This window comes from Amblyomma mixtum, chromosome 3 (assembly GCF_055824585.1).
Source record: "Amblyomma mixtum isolate Tamu chromosome 3, ASM5582458v1, whole genome shotgun sequence".
Classification (NCBI taxonomy): Eukaryota; Metazoa; Arthropoda; class Arachnida; order Ixodida; family Ixodidae; genus Amblyomma; species Amblyomma mixtum.
In genome coordinates, this window is record NC_143014.1 from 175860245 (window position 1) to 175883686 (window position 23442).

Here is a 23442-nt window from a genome sequence, read left to right on the forward strand (position 1 = left end):
GGCTACCAACCCATGGTAATGCAGACGATCATATTACAGCACCAAAATTCTTAGACGTACTCCGAACATATTTTTGGTATGCTAACATAATTTAAATCAAATTGAATGCCATACAGCCCTTCAGAGCAAGGCTGACAACAGTGTTTTCGTCGATACATCATAAACACGAATATTTCAAGCTCTATCACTAACCCAATACTACAAACATATTTTTGCAAAAGGCTTCAAGAGTGCTTGAACTTTGCAGATGACATGAAACTACAATACTTTAACCATGTGTAATGCAACCAGAATTTACAACACTAATGGCAATGATGACCTCAACACTTCTGCCGAAACCCACTGGTACATTGTGCACACCAATATGCCACTGATGATCAATGCAGGCGATACTAATGCCAATTAATCACTAACAACATTTTGCCGCATGCATTATATGCTATTATGCAAATGGCAGCTGCTTTCTCACAAGTGTCAACCATTCTTGATGTTGGTCAAACCTGCAAAGACGTGTGCTGAAATTTCATTACGCTAAATGCAAGCTTGCTCAATCATTGATAAAATGGCCTAAGAACGACTGTTTGCACCAAGAAGTTTATCAGTGACAGCATGCCATACAAGGAGTGCATACTGTGTTTTACGTAAAAACTGCCTTAACCTAGCTAAGTATGCAAGTCAGTAACATCACCTGCAGTCAGTATAAGGAAGCCTAACATGCAGAGAGTATCACGCTCACAGCTAACATGCAGGCATGTGTTCGAGCTTCATGCAGTATCAGCTACGGCTACATGTAGATGCACCATGCAGTTGCAAAGACATCAAGTGGCAGAGTCTCAAGCCCGGTGAGCACCATCCTATTTTGCCCAGAGAGTTATCCACTTTTGTCATTTTAGACTTGCTGAGCTTAATTCTTATCGATTGTCAAAAACCTGTCAACATTAGTTTTACAAACTACACTATATCCAAGGCCTCTGCTTCTGGTCCTATTGCTCCTTGTCTGCTACTGCTCCTATCCCATCACCCCTGTATCAAAGCAGATGATATGATTAGGTGCTCCTCATTCTCGCTGCAACTACACATTAGTTCTAGATACATAAACAGCTGATACTGCATAAAGTGCGCCCCATGCTAGAGCGCTCTCTACAAATGTGACACACACCAAAATTCTACTTAAAATGGTACTTCTAAATCATATATATATATATATATATATATATATATATATATATCAATACAATGCAGTATTTCATCATCGAATGATGTCCAGGAGATTAGCCTACACTCGGGGACAACTTAATTTGGCATTGCAGCAGAGGCTAAGTAGGAAAGGAAAAGAGGCTTTTGTACCCGTGTCATGGGGGGTGGGTGGTTCGTTGTTCGGTAGCGGTGCAGAAGGGCGAAGGGGGGGAGTTGGAGGGGCAGTGCGGGGCCACTAGGGCTGAGGAGCTCACTTCCTAAGGCACGGGGACAAAAGCCCATTCCTCCCTTTCCTGCCTAGCCTCTGTTCCATAGCCGAAAAAAGTTGTTCCTGACTACAGCAAGGAATAAAGCTATACATCTCAGCACAAAGCCACAGTATCACCACTGATGCAAAAAAAAAGGCTACAGACATTTCAGAAAAGTAGCTAAGCTTTCTGCAAACAATAGTTTTTCCAATACACTGTAGTGCAGCAAAAGACAAGGACACAAGAGACGAGAGACGAACACTGCGAGCACTCGTGGTGTTCGTCTCTCGTCTCTTGTGTCCTCGTCTTTTTCTGCGCTACAGTGTATTGGAACTATGTACCAACAAGCCCAAAAAGCCACGCAACTGAAATAGTTTTTCCTGTGAAATGATAGCCTAGGCTGTAGCTCAAAGTGGGTACCATGTACAAAGTGGGAAGTACACAAGCAGCCCATGTGTGCGTCTACAACTACTGCTGCCAACCAGGCTCATGAGCTATGGACACAGTGGTACACACTGAGCACGCAGCTCACTAGCAGTGTTCAGGAAAAGCTATTAAGATAAGCCTTGTATATGAACACACAGCACAATAAAAGTTAAAGCATGCACTTGACATAGCCAGCATTATAGCAAGCTTTTAAATACTTTTGCAAAAACCCTCATTGACACAGTTGGCTAATCATCTAATTTAACAAACTAAAGTTCTTGCAGCGTACTAGAGCTACCAAACCAATAGAACAAAAATATTAATATTACCAGAGGTTTGCATTTCACTAGACAAAAAAAAAGCAGTGACAATTGCTTACGTTTCAAGTATATCTATTCATTTTAATACAACACAACCTGGCAAACTATTCAGGTGCCGTAATAAATGTTTTTCAAAAACATTTGAAAAAAAAAAAATGCTTGAAGTGTTTAATTCATTTGAGTGAACTGTATTAAACCCCAAAACCTTCACGTTGGAAAAAGCATGGCCAGAAACCCTAAAGGCAAGCACAGCATTGGCTCTAATTAAACACACAAAAGCAGTCTCTTAAGAAGGCATAAAGGCTCCCAGATGTACCAGGCATAGTAATAGTCTCTTCAAAGAATTCAGTGCTTCTGGGCATAACTTTTTTTTCTGCTTTTATCCACAATGAACTCTTGTAAATTTTTTGTGCTCTGGCATTAACTCTAGTGCCCAAGCCAAAGACAGGGCTAAACACATTTTGCCTCACCAATTTTTTTTTTTTCCTTCCCTTTTTCACAGAGAACAGACTTTTGGCATTCACATTACCTCTACTTTGCAATGATGACACTGTTCAGAACCAGGGGTGGATTTAACGGAGGCAAGGGGTCAAAGAAATACGTGGTTCCATTGGGACACCCCAACTGCCCCACTGCCCCGTCCAAGAGTGACCCATAAATCTGTCCCTGTCCAGAACAATGAACACTGGTTGGTTGTCTACTGTTGCCTCCCCCAACTTTAATTTGCAAATTAGGTAAGATATGAGACAGCACTCCCAACAAGTGAAGGCACCCAATACTTACATCTGCTCTGCTATATTTCTCAGTGGCGTCAAATTCAGTGTACAGCAATGGTACCAGTGAATCAAAACCTTTCTTCCATAAGCAAAGTAGAGACAAGCCTTCTGCAGCAAATACATCACTCCCAAGTGTGTGATAGCATCCCAAGCAATCAACAACACCCTCCCCCACAAGCTCCCAAGCTTTGTTATGCGTATCACAAGTGGAAACCCTGATTTCAGGGTGCAGCATACAGACAAAAGGTGACGCTAGAGCTCCCCGTTAGACAGCTTGGGTTGCTTGGCTGGGTGCTGGCTGACCGAGAGTTCCAGCCCTAGCTGAAGCAGTTGCTCAGTGACGCTGTCCTCCACGAGGCTGGTGCTGCGGCTGAGCCCGCCGACCAGGGTGAGTGGCGGCGAACTACTCAACGGGCCTGATGCTGCGGCCACTCCAACTTTCTGGGCATCTGGCTGCCGCAGCCTAGCCACTGCCAGCGCAGAGCTCAAGCGCTTGTTCATTATCTGCAGCTGCATGACCTGCACAAGGGAGTGAAGCAAGCACTAAGCAAGACACGCAGATGGCTCGTCTTGGTCTACACAAACGTAGACACACCAAGCACGATGCACGCAGAGCCCAGAAAGTTAGCCTTTTTCCCCCTCTCTGTAGCACTGCCAGATTTTCATTTGTCTGGTTCTAGAGCCTTTCCCATAACGTCAAAGTCACAAACAGATATGCCATGCAAAAACCGGACAAAAAATTGCTGGCAGAGTTATCGCTAATCTTTCGATCTAAACTGAGCACACTATAATCATGACAGTAAGCTACACAACATAGACACAGTATGATCCTGCCATTATTCAAGCAGAAAGGCAACATTGTTTTACACTTCGTATTCTGCATATCACTTTAGTCTCCCTCTCACTCATGGCATGCACGCACAAATATCACTCACTCCTAACCTTGACACTGTTTTCAACTCCAAGAATATTTTAACTCTCTCCTTCTCTGTAGACTATTTTTGTTATTTTTATCATAAAAAGTGCAACAGTTACACCAAGAAGCAACACATGAAAATTAAACTGAATGAAATGAATGCACTTCTTATAATAACATGTCAGAAATGTTAGGTTGTAATGTGCCAAACACAAAACGTGGTAAATACTTGTAATACTTATGCAAAAACGTAAAAATTCTGAGGTAGAGAGGGGTCAGGAAGATAGGATTTTTAATAACACAAAATAAAATTAACATTATAAAATACAGAAAATGTTTCTTGTCTTACAGCCTTTAGGCCACCAGCTTAAAGCACCTTAAAGCTTCAATGTTTTAGCATGTCAATAATGTAAACTACAAAAAATATTTGCTGCCTCATACAAACTCTTGTTTCTTGGACATGTTCAGAAAATTTTTCACTAGAAGTTTGCATTAAGAAATACTATAAAGTATTCAGATAAAACTAAAAAATATTTGCTTCTGAATGATGGGCATTTAAAGAATAAATGTAAAACTGCAATAAACAACGAAAATAAGATGAAAATTAAGTGACCAGGAGAGCGAAAAAGAAATATACGGGCATATCATGAAAGAAAGAAAATCGCCTAATATTAAGAGGGTGCATAGGACGTTCCAATTTTTGGCGACTGCTGAGCATAAAAATGAAGTTTTAATGCAAAAACTTTAATTCATGCTACTGGACAAAAAAAGTTCCTTGTAGTTGTGAAATACACATAGCCATGCAATGTGCCCAGAAAAGCAGAAAGATGCCTCCTGGACATTATTCTGGGAAAAACAAGATCAGACAGAAAACAAGCTGGCATCACTCCAGTACAGACAATGCAGTCATAGGATCTCAGTGACGCGCACTTAAATCAGCAAGCCAATGTACAATGCAACCCCGCACATGTGTCCTTTCCTTATATGACCACTCAGCTTCAGTGTAGGATTTCCTGCTCAGCATGTGCACCTAGACATACTTATTGATACTGGCTCAAATCCTCTAGCCTCTGTTATGAAAACAGTCAGAAAATATCCACTGCTTTTGTAAGCTGTTTGGCTTCATTTCATGATGCCACCCGCTTCACTACACAGCGCCACCACGAGACGCAGGATATCTTCTCAGAAACAACACTCTTTGTTAAGCTAGCAGCAGAGAATCTTGGCCATATAATGTAAGCAACTGTAAGTAGGGACTAAATACTCCCAATATCATACGGCATCTGAAATGACATAAGTAACGTTAAACCAGCTGCAGCCAGAAAAACGAAGCCTCCCTGTGGGCAGCAGTTGAATTTCTGGGCTTTCTTTTTTTTTGGATCTTCTTCATGCGAACTAAAATCCAACAACCTGACATCATTCTCAGACTCACTACTACTGCTAGCACCCAAAAGAATTATTTTAAGCTGCAATAAAGTCCCAGAACCAGTGCTGTTCGCAGAAGGGCCTTAATTTGGGGAAGTCTGCTAGGCTCACAAGGAAAAGCTGCGCATTCCCTTTGAACTTGGATCAAAACTCACTGCTTCGTGGTAAAGAAATTACAGTAAAACCTCGTTAATTCAGAAAACTGAATAATTCAAACATCTGATCCAGTCCCGTCAAACACATATACAATTCTATAGCACAAAACTCATTAATTTAGAGGATTCAAGATACTAATTTAGCACAAGAAAACAGGACACTGAAAGAAGGACAACTTCAGATTCAAATTCAAAGAAATCTGGCCACCTTTCAGTTAATTGAGACAGGCGGTCGAGCTCACATATGTATGGGGTGCCAGATGGGGTAATGACGGTGAGTGACTCAGACGTGCAGCTACTACATCACTAGTGGTGCTTGTGTCCACCCGAGATGTAAAGAAGCCATACCCATTGCTATGGTCATCAGCTAAGAAGGTACAATTATATGTGTCATTGCTTCATGCGGAACTCCACCATTTTCTCCTTTGTTTATGTTGAACGTGCATCGTGGACTGTACTGCCACTGTTGTTTGTGTTATCTTGTGTTATCACAGAGCCTGTAATATATTTATATTACGTCGTGCGCATGTACGCAAAGTCTTTTACGCAACAGCGTATACAGCTCGTTCGGTCGAAAAGCTGTCGCCGTCGTGGTTGTCAGCACCAGGCGTCGGAAAAAATCGTATTATATCAACTGTTTGCCGCAGAATGTTCCGGATGGTGTCTTATGATTCAGCGTTTCGTTCAGCATAAACTTACTAGTTAAGTTAGAGCCTAGCTAGCGGCAGGGATTCAAACCTGTGACCTATAAAAGGGGGAACTGGCGACCTATAATTGGGGCTGCATAAAAAAAATCCACCAAGACAAATGAGACTGTTACTGCGTCATTTCCTGTCCTCAAAAACCCAATTTTCAATTTGTCCAATGGGCAAGGCGTCGCACTGAACGGGCGATGGCATTCCGTGGACTCCCTGGCAGCGCTGCAAGACGCTGTCGCATTCCACTCTCAAAGGTGGAGCTTAAGCGTCCTCCAAATTTTTTCTTTTTCTTGTATGGTGTGCATGATGTGAGGGGAGCAGGCGAGGGGGCAGCTGTTGATGCCCTAATTATCCCAAAAGGACATACATGAAGGTTAATTCGACAGCATGTGCACCCTGCACCATTTAAAAGAACTCCAAAAATAGTTATTGTGATGCAAATCTCTTGCATGAAGCAATCAAATGACAGAATTTTCAGGAAATAATGATTATGTTCATATGAGAGACAATTTTGCATTTTTTTCTCATTCCCCCTATAATTTGACATTAGGTTAATTCAGATATTTTCTTAGGTCCCATTAGATTCAAATTATTGGGGTTTTAACTGCAACTACTTCAAATGCAAAGTTGACTTCGACTGTATATATATATAATTGCATAATAAGTTCAAAAGTGCTTAGGGAGGCCTGAAATAGTGTGATGTCTGAGTCACATGTGACTCGCACTTTGATGGGCACTGTAAGGAAAGAGCTGAATGGCCGCTATCATTACTGTCAGAGGCATCTGGCACCCCATTTTCCTACAAAATGCACTGGCTTCCAAACCCAGCAGTATTGCCTCCTGCGCCTTTGAAAGAAACTTTTTATGAAACATCTGTGATTCATTGCTCCAGGCTGTTTTGCAATTAAATGGTCTTTTCTGCACTGGGTGGCATTTGCCCCAGCTGAGTGTGCTAACATTGGAGGCTGCATTTGCTCACCACTACTGATTCCAATTGTTTTCACAAAATCAACACGCTTGCTTTTTCACGACAGCTGGTGTCAATTCTATGTTTAAGAATAACAAATAGAGTAAATTCTGAAGGTGAAAGACCAAAATGAGGCTTGGATCGGTTCAATTCATTATCATATGTTAGTACATGTCCACAGAGAGCCCAACAAAGCATTAACAAAAGCACTACCTTCACAAAATACCAACAACAGCCGAAATGAAGTGGAGAAATGCACTCCCTTCTTACAGTGTGCATGGCCACACAGTTAGCAACACATTTTTCTCGCTACACCGTCTACATAAGGCTTCCACCACACAACCCTAGCCCTGAATCAAGCATTTTAAGCAGAGTGCCAGTTCAACAAGCAGGCTCTTCAAATGTGTCATCTCCTTAGGATTTTTTTTTTTGGTATCCATAAAAGAGAGCCACAACACGCTAAACGATTGGTGCTGGCACCAGACTTCACACAGCCAATGCTTGAAAGTGCATTCGAGCAGGACTGCTGTGTTTCATATTGTAATTCTCAGTGTGAGCAAACTGTGGGCCCCTACAAGGGTGGTAGATTGGGCTAGTTAGTGCAAATGTCATTTCAGAAGCAATCCTAATAGAATATCCAAAGATTTTCTAATAGTACAATAACTACGAGGCATTTCTGACAACACTTTAAGAAGTGTTATACTGACTGTGATAAGCCAGCATCAATATTTCTTAAATGCAACAGCCCTTATGGTCAATGCCAGGACACTTCATGAACAAAGGCGAGCTTTGTGGCTCAACAGTGGAGTGGGTGCAGAGTGGAAGACTATGTAAGTAGGACAGCAAGAATCAGAGGTGAGATGAAAGTAATGTCTGAAGAGACCATCAAAAGCACAGGCAAAGGAAACTGTGAAGCGGCTGTGCTGCAGTTGGCCCCATGCCTCAAAAGCAACTGCTGATTAGAAGCACAGACACTGGAGAAGAAAGTTATGTGCAGGCTTAAGTGTCCCGAAGGAGGACAACAATGATGTGCCACTGAGACTCCAGAACAATGGAAGTTGTGTTTTCATACAGTCTGAGTGGCAAAATACCATAAAACTGCTAATGAAATGAACAAAAAGTGACACCTTTGCCTGCAATGGAAGCGTCATGCCCAGCAGGCAAGGGTAGCTCACAAAAGTGACACAAAGCAGCACCTTCGACCAAGCACAAATGGGTTGCCACCCATGACCCTTTTACTTTTCCTTGAGTTGCCCAAAGATAAAGCATGGGCTGTGGAATGCTGCCACATTGCAAGGATTGTAATGTGTGTTCTGGATGAGCCTTCGTGCCCATGGTTTGGTTTGGTTTGGTTTATGGGGTTTAACGTCCCAAAGCGACTAAGGCTACGAGAGACGCCGTAGTGGAGGGCTCCGGAAATTTCGACCACCTGGGGTTCTTTAACGTGCACTGACATTGCACAGTACATGGGCCTCTAGAATTTCTCCTCCAAAGAAATTCGACCACCGCGGCCGGGATCGAACCCGCGTCTTTCGGGTCAGCAGCCGAGCACCATAGCCACTGAGCCACCGCAGCGGCACCCTTCGTGCCCATGGATGGTGCATCTAGGTTCTGCAGTAACAATGGCAGTGATGCTGGCTATGGTTGGTTGACACATACGAGGGTCATCCTAAGAATAAGGTCTCCAATTCTTTTAAAAATAAAATGAAATGCATACTTTCATCAAGCGATATATTGGTTTAAGTGTTGAACATTCTTCTATTTTTCCACATAATCGCCATTTCGGTCAATGCAATTTTACAGGCACTGGGGCAGTTTTTGTAAGCCCTTGTCATACCAGCTCGCCACCATGTCGCTGAGGAAGCGTTGGACCTTAGCTTTCACTCCGTCATCGTCACTGAAGCCCCTTCTAGTTAGATGTTGTTCTCACTTTGGAAACAAGTGGTAGTCACTGGGTGCCAAGTCCGGACTATAGGGTGGGTGAGTGATTTCCTATCCGAGCAGCTGCAGAAGAGCAACAGTTTGACAGGCAACGTGGGGGCGAATGTTATCACTAAGAAGTCTCACACCCTTGTTCAACATTCCTCTTCTCCGATTCTGAATCACCCATCTGAGTTGTTTCAGTGTCTCACAATACCTGTCAGCATTTATCATGGTCCCTGGAGCCATGAAGTCGATCAACAACAATACGCCCTTTCAATCCCAAAACACAGTTGCTATGACTTTGTTGGCAGACTGTGTGCACTTGAATTTTCATGGCTTAGGCGAAGAGGAATGTCACTTACTCACGTGATTGCTGTTTTGTCTCAGGTGAGAAGTGGAATGTCTAGGTTTTGTCACTGGTAACAATGAAATCCAAAAAGTTGTTTTTTTTCTTCTGCATAGCGCCCAAGAAATTTGCAGGAAGAGTCAACGCACTGCCGCTGGTGGTCTGTTATGAGCATGTTTGATCCATCTTGCGTACACCTTCGGATATTCTAGCTTTTCAGTCAAAATCCTGTGAATGGTACTTCGAGACACCTCAGAAAAAAAATGCAGAGATCGTTGAGAATGATCCTTTGATTTTGTCGCATAATTTCTTGAACCTTCACGACCGTCTCGTCAGAAATTTAAGGTCGCCCGCTTCTTCATCGTAAATTTCAGTGCGACCAGCTGTAAACTTCCTGCATTGCAAAAATTGCGGCTGACAATTTTCACATCCATGCACAGTCTCCATACATTTCTGTCAACTGGCGATGCATTTGAACAGGTTGAAGGCCTCTTACACTCAAAAATTGAATAACTGCGTGAACTTCACACCTGGCAGTAGCGACATGCGGGAGCTTCATCAAACAAATGGCTGCCGAGCCCAGAGTGCCCGCCCAGTGGGCAAGCAATAGCATGTTTGGGACAGGAGGGAGCAGTGAACACACCAGTGTGGCCAACAGTTGCACTAATAGTTTTCTAGCAGCCCTAGAACTTTGGAGACCTTACTTTTCAGATTATTCTCGTAAATGCCATTGCATTTCAACAAGAAGCAGTGCAGCGATTTGGGTAACATTTACAAAACTGATGAACTTAATTTAAATTGCAATGCAATTAAATAAGTAGAATATAAATATCTGGAGTCCACAAATTAACATCCCACATGAAATGAACAAAACACAAAGATGATGTATTCATGCATAAAAAGCTTGGATTTCTTGAGCACCACATGGGCAGCTTCCCTAGCTCATTGAAACCTGAGGCATATAAGTCCACCTATAGAACTAGCCTCATATATGCCTTCACTGCATGAGGCCTATACACAAGAATTGACGTATACAAAAACTTGAAAAAAAAATTCAACAAGCTGTCCACTTTATCTTCATTGTCATAGATGCCTAGACTGTCCTTTTATCCTATTGAAGCTTGCAAACCTTGTGGGGACGCCTTCGTCCCCTGCGTTCGCTTTCCCTCAATGCACTAGTTAGCTCCCCCGAAACGCACTCTTCTCAGTTTGGTTACTTTAACTAACAGGGGAGGGCGCTCGCGTCGCAGCGACACCAGCGCCACGAATGGCATTTTGCTGCGCTCTCGCGGGGAGTGAAGGGCTCTCTTCTCCCTGGGACCGGGATAGCGAGCGGACGTTTAGCTCGCGGCTCCGCTCTTCGCCGCGGGCGCCTCGTGGTCGGAACTTGCTCCCGCCACCCCGTCCCGTCTGGCCTCGGAGCTTCCCTTTGCCCTAGCGTGGGCGAACGTTCGCTCGTAACCGTGCTGGTGAGTCGGACATCCTCGATTCCTCAGTGTATTTTGTTGCTAGCTGGCGTTACTGTTGTTATAGCAATAAATGCCTTGTTTGTGTCAGCCAGCGTGTCGTTCCTTTGTTCCCGCAGAGCAAGGCCCGCCGTGGTCGGCGTGCGCTCGGTAGCGCTCACGACCACGGGGTGGGGTCCGCGTGGCTTTGAACTGGGTTCAGCCGCGGTTAAACGGGGAGAACGCATTTATCTCCCCCATTTAAAATCCCACAACCTAGAACCACTCACAGAAAGAAGAAAAAAAATGTGCCTTAACTTTTTCTAATCACTATATTTCTCCCAACTTGCCATAAAACCCCGATATGACATCAAGAAAGATTCAGCCTAAGCTCTGTGTCACAAAGACAGCTGCAGCATTACACTTATTTTTGCATGTACTAATTCATATAAGCTCTCATTTTTCCACAAGACCAATGCCAAATGAATGCATTCTCCCATAATTCAGTTGTTTTTTTTACCCTTTCACAGATAAGCTTGTCAGCTTTTGTAGTCGTACTTTTCGTTTCCCTCCTCATTTCTGTCGAATTGTATTTGTGCATTTTATTTTTTTGTATGCACTGCATAGTATCACTGATGTACAGATGTGCTAACTAATGACGAGTTTATGTGTTTTGTATAGCAGCACTGATGAATTGGTCTCCTTGTGCACCCCAGACTGCAAGTTCACTGATGTAGTAGATTTCAAAAACAAAACAAAAGATTATAGTAAAGGACCACCCAAAAAACACTGGCCAGAAAGAAGACTTTCTCTGAGAGACAAGATCAACTAAACTTGACTTTCAATTGGTGTCTTGTGCCCTCAACACTTCTCCTGACCACAATCCAATTCAGTGCCCTGATATAGTGACTATATTTGAGGCTACAAGTACAAATAGATGTCTAAGCCCTGTTCACTAATATCTCAGGCTGCAATCAACTGCTGCTCTAATTCACACAGAAAAAGCCATTTAATGTAGTGGGTAGAAGTGCTGACATTGCATACTTACATTACAGTGACACGTCAACAACAACAAAACATTCCACTATTTTCAGAACATAACATGTGCCCCAAGATGAGGAATACATAGGGCAATGTTTTGAGCTAATATCAATGAAGTATCAGGGAAGTATTTCGAGTAAGTCTGTCTGAGGTGTACAGGAGTAATGTTCAGGTGAGATGATCATGGGCTAATTGTGAATTTACAGACACTATATGAGACCTGCTTAATGGTCCTTCACTGAAGAATGTACTCATTAAACTCCAATTAAAGGCGGCCCTTTTCTGGTTTATCCAGAGTGCGTAGAGTCAAGACTTGACAGGGCATAAGGTTATTTGGCTTTTATCATGTGTGCCATAATGCTCGTTGATGATAATGTGAGAAAAGTCACTGCTATGAATGACAAAACAGCTACCCATAACTGCATGCTGTGAGGAAACCATTTCATCTTAACTATGGCACTGATCTAAAATGATTCCCAAAGGTGAGGATCAATGTGACATATGAAAATTTACAAATGGTATCTTGCAACTAACAGACTGGCTATTATGTACACCTAACTTTTGTGTTAGTATGGCAAGCATTTTATAAATCTCAACGCAAACCTCTAGCTGCAGCGTTCTGAAATCACGCAAATGCTATACTGTACCATGAGAATGCATGCCAAAAGAGGTGTACTTTAGCACCCTACTTACTATGCACCGAATGGGTGGACATATGGTACATCTCAAGGCAAGCTGTGAGCAATGTGCAACATCACAGTTCAAGGCTTATGTTAATTCTGACCACTGGCACACATAATCAACAACTGACCAGAAAGGAAACGTAATATTATCTCATGCCCAGCTACAGAAAGTCACAAGAGGAGACTGCTAGAAGTATTTTGTGAAGACGTATCAAGTAAAGCAATGGTGACAGCATGCTGTTAACAACATATGCCATTGTGCTCAAGTGATTATGCAAGAGTTGGATTTTTTCACACCATAGCTACACTTAGGCTATGAGGCCTAGTGGAATGCTCTAGATTAGTTTTAACCATGTGAGGCTATTTAAAGTGCACTGAAGTCTTGGTAAACAACAGTGTGTCCACTTTGCCTTCATTGAAATGTGGCTGTAGCAGCCAGGTGTGAAACTTTGTGCACGTAGGCCACCATAGCACGTTTACATTCAAGTGAAACAGTTCAAACAAACTGAAGAGCAGCAGATTGGGTGAATTGGTGGTTATTTATAATTATTTAAAAACAGCGCTACCGAACATGGGACACAAGAAAAGACACACTGCGCTGTGTGTCTTTTCTTTTATGTCCCATATTCGGCAGCACTGTTTTTATATAACAGTTCAAATATTTTCAATGCTTATGAGGCCTTATTATTTGTCTCATTCCCCAGGAACTCTTGCATGTACAAGGTAGTAAACTGCAATTATTGTCACTGCCATGACTTCAATCAACAACACATACATTTCTAGCATTTTCCAGACAACTGTCTGCTTTATGGGGCTTTAACGTCCCAAAGCGACTCAGGCTATGAGGGACGCCATAGTGAAGGGCTCCGGAAATTTCGACCACCTAGGGTTAACGTGCACTGACATTGCACAGTACATGGGCCTCTAGAATTTCGCCTCCATCGAAATTCAACCAACACGGCCGGGATCGAACCCGTAGCTTTCGGGTCAGCAGCCGAGCGCCATAACCACTGAGCCGCCACAGCAGCACCAGACAAACTGTCATATAACTTGAAATCACCAGGTATTCAGGTATATCTTGTATTTCCAGCGCAGTCTAAAATAACCACTTTCATCCGGGGCATAACAGATGGCATTCGTTCACCCAGGAAAACCAAAACAGGTCATATTGCACACATGTTGGACACTTGGTGGCTTTAGCCTCACTTAAGACACAAACTGCAGCGCCTTTTAGCTGGAAAAAGCCTAAAAATAGAAGTTAAAAGTGAACATCTTTTTTCAATGTGTTTTCTCACTGAATACTGCATAGTTAACTGCTTAACATGACAAAGTTCATAAATTTTCACAAGCTCTGCAAACTTGCTGCTCCTCCAATCAGACATACTCATGAGGTACTTTCAATAGGCAATCACACATTGTGCAACATCACTAAGCAACCCAACAGCTCTTCTCAGCACAAAGCTCCCTCTGAAGCACTGCACTGAAGCTGCCCCATGCTTTGTGCAAAGGAACAATGTTCTTTGTACACAAAGAACGACTATGTTGAACTGCCTACAAGAACAGTACAATGCGAGATTTACCTCCACCATTATCAGAACTGAAGTGCCAGCATAAAAATAAAGCCACAGCATGTGCCTGCACTGGTGAAAATGCAAGGCAGCACCAAACAAAGCACCAGTTAGCGCATGGCAGGCATAAAAAGGGGGCATGCAATGGTGACACAGCCCCAGAGCCAAACAGTTATGCATGGTCGAGTGTGCACAAAAAATAAAAAGTAGGCGGGCAAAGCAGGGCTGGTCATTGGCAAGCAAGCAGGTTTTTCTTTTCCTCCTTTTTTTTTTTTTTCACATGTTAGTATGAGCAAGCAGAGATCACCTTTTACTTGCGTGGCAGAGAGAGAGAGAGCAGTGTGAGAGTGAGAGGCAGCGCGTTCTAGAGTTGCTCAAGTCCCAGCCCAGTGTCCCACCCCATGGGGGTGAGCGGCGACGGGTGCAACAAGCTTGGCAAGATCGGGGAGGGCAGCTCTAAGCGGAACTTCTGCAAAAACGGATGGGGACACACACACATACACATACAGGGATATTTGCAACTCGGCTTCAGTGATGGCTGTGACATGTGGCACCACAGTCCTGAATTTCTTCAGTTTACCTCTGGGTGGCACACACTATACAAACCTTTAGCTACAAGAAATCATTCCAGTACGGAAAACTGCAGCTTTGTATGCTACAAAGATCAAAATTAAATAGTGCAACATCAGCAACTAGTATCATTGGTTTTCATTAATCCAAAATTAGGAAATTTATAATTTGCTTTAGTTAACCGTGCTCAAGAGTACCAACAAGTGTCCCTGCTTTCCTACAAAGAAAAGGAAGTCATTATTTTGGACTTCAAGCATCCAGTAGCCTGAACAACAAACAATAATTCCATGGCAAACTGTGAGCCCTACTGATCATGCATAAAATGCTACCATTAGAAATTTCTTACTCAAGTTTTGGGCCTGCACCAACAAATATGGCACACTTGCATAGGGTATGCTCCTCCCATGTCACCTTCAGCACTACCCGCGACAACCATACAGAGAAAGCAATGTAACTGGAGTAAGGGAGGTCTCTGAAGAACTCAACGGGGGTGGTGCTCAAGATGGAAAAACAGCATTTATACTTTCTTCCATCAAAATAATGCAGTGCTGTGGAAGGTACACAGGGTACCACCAGCTAATACATGAACAAATTCCCAAAGGTTTTCACCTGCAAGGTAGGTTTCTGACTGGTAACCGTAACTGGCCTGCACATGGGCCCTTACCAGTAATACACTCTTACTACGTATGAACAGTTTTGTGATTTTTATTGCTGATTACCTGGCACAAAACTCTAGCTCCCACAGAACTCTGCAGCTTTCACGAAAGAGCAACAGTGATGACAACAAATACGTCCAGGAACTGCTGGTGATCTTGACAAAAGTGGACAGCATTCTGACTTCGAACATTTTTTTGCATGTGAAGACAGTTGCCACAAGCTGCACTGTGCACAATGATATTTATTATTGTTTGTACAAAGCCTACTTTTGAGCATGACTGCTGATGGCCATCACAAGACATTTAAAGTTATTAGAGGTTTGATTGTCTAGAAATTTTGAACCTATCCTTTCACTCAAAGTTTGGACAATTCAAACTGCTCTCGCATGTCCTAACCATATGGAAGTAATGGAAGCTGAAAGTAAATGCTCTGCAATCAAAACAGAGCTCCTTGAAGAATTTTCATGGATAGTTAGAAACTTTGGACATTGCAGACAATTCTAGGTGACAGAAAGGCTTCTCAGGCATAGATGAGATACACCCAAGAATGCTTACAGCTCAATTTTTGCAATGTTCTAGAAAGTGCTCACATTTTATTTGAGTGTGAGCTGGCCCCATGTCTAATCTAAGATAGAAAAAGCAATTAAGTGAGGTTCTTGGCACATTTGTAAATTTAACAGTTTGCTCCAACTCTACTGTAGTGTTTTTGATGTGCATTATTTTTTTACATTAGACTAAAAAAACTGAGTAATATTATCACATCAGCAGTGAATACGAAGATTGGAAGAAGAGTGCTGCACCTAACAGTGATTTCAAATGATGAAAAACGTTAGGAATGTTTCAGATACCTCTCTAAAGCACCTAATAACTCCCATCTTCAATTCTCTAGCTTTTAGATTTCAAACAGTTCTCAAGCAGGCAATGGCTTTTTATCCAGCCCAAATACCATCACATGTTTTACAAAAATTTAACACCAGAATACCTTTAAAAAAAAAATACAACATAGTAGGTATAAAACTTGCCACAGCCATTACCTGCTCTTAAAGGGAAAGTCTGCGGACTTTTATAAACTATATTTTCTTTGCAGTAACTGAAAGCACCTTGCCCAAATAAACGTGTACCCGTCTGTGTGGCTATGAAACATGACAGGACAATTAAAAAAATTTTCAACATGGAGATATCACTGTCCTGTGGTAGTAAGCATTTGCAGACCCTGACATCATAAACACAACTACTGCCATGCCACCTAGGTGCATAGGTTTCATTAAAACTATGCTATGAACTATGAAACTATGAAGAGATTCTAAAAATTATCAATAAAGTAAGACTAGTGATATATACCACAACTACTCGCAATAATTTTTTGCACGCAGCAGCGCTGTTGATGGAAGTGCCACCATCAGCATAGTGGCAGTCTGGAGTTAGTGATCCTCCCAACAAAAATAGCCCTCTTATTGCACACAAACCGATTCATAAAGAGTAGTGTGTCCACTCCATCCAGGTGATGCAGCCTGCCGGCCACCAAAGCTATGAAGTTTGTACATAGTGTGGCACCACTGCAAGCTCTGGCCTTGACTTCCTTAGCCAACTTAACATATAAATTTCTGACAACACCACAAGTTCTACTTTTTTACATCGACCTAAGCGCAGCCATAGAGCTACAAAGGAAAGCTATACAGCTTTCTGAGAAAGCTGTATAGCTTTCCTTTGTAGCCATAAGGCTGAGCTCGAGTGGATGTCAATGAGTAATTACTCCCTTATTACAAATCCACTCCACCTTGGGGTATTCCCCCAAACATTTGACCGAGTTCTACCCTCGTTACTGTTATCAGAGGGAAAGTTTTACAAGAATATGCCAATATTTTTTACTCTTCTCCAGCAGTGCACTGCTCTTTTGACACTGTGATGTTGGGGAAATCTGAAAAATTGGCTTCTTTTTCACTTGCCTTCCTTCAGCTACTAGTAATGAAAGGAAATACAGCAAGTTGAGGGTGAAACCTGGCTTAATCCCCACTGCAAACAGCCTTTCCTTTAAATCATTACAAACAGTTTCATAGAGACATCAATGCATAAATTATGAAGGTGCAAGTATCAACACACCGCTTTAAATCCCGTACTACAATGCAGTGGGTGCCAATATCTGAAAGCCAAACCTATTCCAGAGAAACTTCATCTCACAAAGATATAGGCTAATAGCATCACCATGCAGACTTGCTAGAAATTTTTTATATCAGTGATATCATTTAATTAAGTCTTAAGGAACAAAGCAAACAAAATACTGGTGAAGTACCTTGATCACTATCTATTAACTGCCACTTCTGTATCATCCTTATTATCCACCATATTTTTTTATGCGACACAGTAATACTATATATTACATAAAATATGAGCAAACAGGAAATTTGTTATGAGCTGAAAACCTCTATCAAAGGGATAGCAAACATTCTCAAATCAAGTACTACTACAATCAAAAGGAAACAACATGATTAAACATGGCTTCTTTCAAGTCTCCGGCAGTAAAATTTCTTAACGTATACAAAAAGTGCACCAACTTTTGCTTTTAGTACTGCTCTTTTGTGAAATTGCTGGCAGCAACAGCAACTTTTGACACGGTGTAAAGATTTATGTACGTGGTTAACTCAGAAGAGAGGGAGAGGAGGGCAATCACTACCTGTTAAAGAAAGAGTAACCTACACAGTACAACCTTGGTAATCCAGTACAGTAGAATCTCGGTGATATGAATTTCAAGGGGAGGCGAAATATTTGTATCACCCGAAATTTCTTATCACCAAAAAACAAGCGAAATCCATTCCCAAACCATGAGACACGCCCAAAGCATTTATTTACACGGAAAGAAGTCACGTATGTCCTTCTTGGTCTTTTTTTCCGCGAGGTCGGCCAGCAGAGAATTTTCAAAGCTGAAGAATTGGACTGTAGTGCTCTCACGCACTGTCTTGGATGCTATGGCACACCGCAGAATATCGAGGGAGTGCATAGTTTCAGCTGCCGTCAGCGGTTGGTCATCACTACTTTGGTACTCATCATCTTCTCCATCACTGGTTGAAATTCCAGGCTGCGACGACACTTCCTCCATGATGTCTTCCACTGTGTGCAGACCACAGGTGGTGAGATCGTTGTCCGCAGTGACAAAATCGTCGGCACTACAGTCAACGCCAATCTGATACCAGACGTCAACAGGAATCAGATCTGGCACTTGCAAGGTGGTGGCCACTGTGGATTTAAAAATCCCGTACTTTGCGAAGCAATTGGCTATGGTTGCAGGGGAGACACGATCCCAGGCCATTGCAATAAAATGCATAGCGTCCAAAAGAGTGATCTGCAGATTCGTGTCCTTATGGTTAATCTTCGCAAGGAGGCGGTGCACCAACAAACCTTTGAAATGGTGCTTGACGTTTCTTATAATGCCAGCATCCAGTGGTTACAAATGATTTGTAGCATTCGGGGGCAGGAACACCACTTTGACACTCTGTAGTGTCACCTGTTTTGGGTGGGCCGCACACTGGTCCAGCAGCAAAACAATCTTTGTTCTGGCACGACATCCTATGGTCCAAGTACGTGATGAACTCCACGAACTGAGCCAACGTCATCCATGCATTTTTATTAGCCCTATAGATGCAGGGCAACCAACCAGCTGCCTTAAAGCATCGGGGGTTTTGGTACTTTCCAATTACGGTCAGTTTCACCTTTTCTGACCCATCAACATTGCAGCAAAACAAAACCGTAACACGCTGCTTGCTTTTTTTGTCCTCCCTGGCAGGCTTTGCCCTTGAAGCACAGACTCTTTTCGGGCTGAAGGTTATAGAATAGCCCTTCCTCGTATATGTTAAGAACATTGCGAGCGTCATATCCCGCGATGAAAGACGGCAGTGAGACTGCCATCCAATCTTCAATGGCGGAGGCGTCAACCTTTTTTCCTTTGCCACAAACAGTTCTGTAGGAGAGGTCATGCTGTGCCTTGAATCAGTGAATCCAGCCACCAGAGGCCTGAAAATCTTCGATTCCCAGTGTGAGTGCAATGTCCGCAGCCTTCTCACAAAGAACTTTTCCGTCAACGTTGACGCTGGCCGCAGTGACTTCTTTAAGCCACGTTAGGAGAACTTACTCTAACTTCACATGGTGGGCAGTCTTCGCTTCTATAGAGTTTACACCAAAGCGCTGCACATTTTGCATAATTTGGTCACGCTGACCGACAATCGTAGACAGTGTAGAAAGCGGCAGGCCTAATTCCTTGCCATGTCAATGCACCTTTTTTTAGACTCTTCATCTACCTTCTTTAAAATATCCATTTTGTCCTTAAAGGCAGCGCCTTCTACTTTCGTGACTGATTGCAGTACCTTTCAGGCTGATGCGATCGATGCTTGTAAAATAACACACGCAAACAACACGCTACACTTCTGTAGTCTGTCTTCGCACACAAGAGAACAAAGAAGCAAGAATTGTTGCTGTTGCTGCTGCGGGAATCTGCGCGCTGGCTGTAGCGGAAAGCGGGGGAGCAAGAAATGCGTAGAGGACAAACCGCACTCGAAAATGCCAGGTTGGTTGGCTGGTTTGCAGGGTGAACGGACCAATAAGCAGCAGCGCTAGCCTCGAGCAACAATGAAGTAAAAAAAAATGGCAAAGAGGCTGCCGCCAAAAACGAGAGACAGAACGAAAGCTTGTGCTTGTGCGTCGCTTGCCTCGTCAGCCTCCCTGCTGCCACGAAATCCCAAACTGGTACTGGCGCGTGGTGCGTCAGCGGCTGCTCGACGGTCGTGGGTCGTGGTACCCAAGTTTGTATCACCTGACATAACGCAGAAAAGTGTTCGGAACATCAACATTTTGGCCCATATTACGACGCAATTCGGCCAGGAACTTACGAATTCATATCACAACGAAATTCGTATCAGCCAGATTCATATCACCGAGATTCTACTGTATCACTTTGCTCAAAACACTGGTTAAGTTTAGATTTTCTACAGTCTCATTACTCGAAGTGAAAATTACACCTAAAGCAAACTTTATTTGGAGAGGCAATGCATGGTTACCCAATCAACCTGCCTCCGCGATTCCCAACACTAACAAACACTGTGCCAGCTTTGAGCCCTCATATTTCAGAAGTGATTATTAGCTCATGGAGTAAGATCCTGACAAAATTGTTCTTGTTTTACTAAAGGATAACACGAAAAAACAAGGATTATAGTACCCTATCACTGTCTCAGAATATGTATGCACCAAATTCATTTTAACTTTGCATTTTTAATTGTATCAATAAAATAATGTGCATGCTGCCCTGTACAAAAGCAACAGCTGCTTTAAGGAGCAGGAACATTAAATTTCTGTAGTGCGTTCTTTGTTTGTAATGATGCACAGTCATTAGTTTACATGGATCATCATGTGGAGTTCAACTGTGCCCAATAAATAATTTTGTAATTTCTTCTTTAAAGTAGTTTCAGTTTTGGTTCAACAGCCAAGCAGTAGCTACAGTGCAAAACTGCAATACAATAGCTGTTTGCGCACCTCGTCCCATTCCAGTTCTTGAGGCAAGCTGATGTAAAAGTTGGAGCAAGTTAAAACGAAGAAGCAGTGATTATGTCACAGTTTTTGTATGCCTTTCACTGCATAACGAAGAAGCAGTGATTATGTCACAGTTTTTGTATGCCTTTCACTGCATACAGCGGAAAAAAACATGGAATGGAAAATCTGGTGTCCCTACCGCTCTAAGCAGGAAAAAGAAAACATGTAAATCATACAATATTTGGGCTGGGTATATTAATTAGCTTTTGTTTAATGAGCGATGTCTACTTTAACCAAAACAAAGGATATGCATCGCCAATCTGGAGCTCACCTCAGCCTTCAGGTCGGAAACCTTGTCTTGGAGTTCCTTTACTTCTTCAGACTCGGTGCTACCCCTCAGCTGACCAGCTGTGAGCAGCTCTTGGTTCTGTATGATGTGCAGATGCAAAACGCATGTCAAGCTCTATAGCAACAAGGACAAGTCACTAGGAATAGAGAAAACTACATATTTAACCCTGCAGTTCACTACATGCAAAGCAACTAACTAATGTTGGATCCACAAAGAAGTAAATTCCTATGTTAACCAATTGGACATTCCATAGCGACTTCATAAAAAGGAGTTTCTAGTTTAGATCCAGACTACATAAATAAAAGATGGAAGAAAGGAGGGGATCCATTGTTATTTCCCTTAGGAACTTTGCCATTTTTTTTTCACTCACTGCAACACTACTCTTTCAGCCACTTGCAAAACCTCAAGGAAATGGTGCACAAAAAGAAGCATGAACACACTTAGCCTGATCAAAGCAAATACCACAAGCTATTTTTTAGTGAGAAATTATCATACTTCATTAATATTGACAAGCAGCAGCCAAGTATAGCAAATAGGTATCTGTAAGGGTAAAAAAAATGTAAAACTAGCTGCAGAGCTAGTGTACAACTCCAGCTCACCAATACTCTGCCCATCAGGAAGCAAAAGCAGCTTTTTACCTAAACTGACCCCCATAAAGCAGCTTAGACTGACATTAAAAAGATGGCAGAACAAAGATAAATCACCAGCACACACAAATGAAGACGTAATGCTGGTTAAAATGAAAAAAATCATGGGAGTGAGGCAGAAAGGCACCTTAATTTCAAGAGAAGAGATTTTCTGCTTCATCTCGGCAATAATTTGGGCGTGCTCCACTTCTCGAATCCGGGCGTTCATCCTCTCTTCCTTCATCTGGAGAAAACAATCGAAAAAGAAAAAATAAATGAGGAATGAGCATGAAGCATGACCATCAATGGTTTATGGTTTTTATGATTTATGAGGTTTAACGTTCCAAAGCGACTCAGGCTATGAAGGACGCCGAAGAGAATGGCTCTGGAAACTTCGACCACCTGGGGTTCTCTAATGTTCACTGACATCGCACAGTACACGGGCTTCTAGAATTTCGCCTCCATCGATATTCGACCGCTGCGGCAGGGATTGAACCCGCGTCTCTCGGGTAAGCAGCCGTGCGCCATAACCACTGTGCCACTGCAGCGGCTGAGCATCAATGAATGAGGCGTGAAACGACGGCAACTTGTGCACGCCTTTCCTTTTCTTATTTGCCGTAGACTGCATAAAGTGAGGAGGAGGGGCCAAAAAAAATTCACCTGTGATTCCAGGTTCGTGATCTTCCGTGCCTCATCCTGGACAAGCGACTGCAACTCGCGCTCCTTCTCCAAAACCTTGTCCGACATCTGCTGATATTTTGCAATCTCGTCTGCTTGCCGCCGAATCTGATTCAAGCTAACTTGGTTCTGCAAAAGATAAAAAAAAAAGACAGGGAAATAAATTAACGCCACAGCCATATTCCTCTATGCATCCTACTTTGTTTTGCTAGCCTCACTTCTATCAACTAAGGTTGCTGAACACTCACTATTATAACCTCTCTTAGTTATCGTTGCTTAAAATATGCAGTTTCACAACTCCGGGCAGCAACCAACTGTGAGATGTATTACACACACGAAACCTCTGATTAGCACACACCATGCAATCTTAACCAAATGCCAAAATATCAGCACTTTCATCTGGGTTACAGCTTACCTGCTATAGCAAAAAGACTGACATTTGACTTCAAGACCAGCAGCTAAATGCCCTCTTAAGCAGTACACTTTGGCAGGTGGCTAAATAAAATTCTATTCAATGCACGCAATAGTGTTACCTGTGATGTCAGACATATTGTTCCTTTATACATGAATTGTTAGCAAAGCTCTCAAGAGGCACTTGATTATTTTAGTTTTTGTAACAGAGTTGCACGGGCAGATGCAAATCATTCATCACACATGCAGTTTATATGTAATTCTAGACACAAAACACCATAGTCTCTATAGCTGCAGACACAGCATATGGCATATTTGTGCCACAGGACAAAAGAACAAGATACATAACGAGTTTGTAGAGACTCCAAGCAATATTGATTGTGGGGAGAGGAACGGTACACTAACTGCCTCGTTCTTGGCGGACGCTACAACATTACCGCGAGGAAAGAGATGAAGAAGGGAGTGAAAGACGGAAGAAAGGAACAGATTTTGAAATCAAGTTTA

At 42.6% G+C, this 23442-nt stretch overlaps 1 protein-coding gene across 13 annotated transcripts in view; it reads right to left on the reverse strand.

Annotated features, from left to right (window-relative positions):
• Window positions 1-1749: 1749 nt before the first annotated feature.
• Window positions 1750-23442, reverse strand: part of Evi5 (ecotropic viral integration site 5) — a 336527-nt gene continuing 314834 nt past the window's right edge. For 10 of the 13 annotated variants that reach the window (XM_089582018.1, XM_089582010.1, XM_089582013.1 and 7 more), the window contains 4 exons: window positions 22510-22656; window positions 21998-22093; window positions 21206-21301; window positions 19676-20161 (listed from right to left, as the gene is read on the reverse strand). In XM_089582018.1, coding sequence (XP_089438144.1) covers window positions 19691-20161; window positions 21206-21301; window positions 21998-22093; window positions 22510-22656 — 810 coding nt within the window. In that variant the 3' untranslated portion in view covers window positions 19676-19690. Of the gene's footprint in view, window positions 3487-14441; window positions 14604-19675; window positions 20162-21205; window positions 21302-21997; window positions 22094-22509; window positions 22657-23442 lie in introns of those variants that run through there. The other 3 variants (XM_089582009.1, XM_089582020.1, XR_016290859.1) reach the window with 2 other exon arrangements.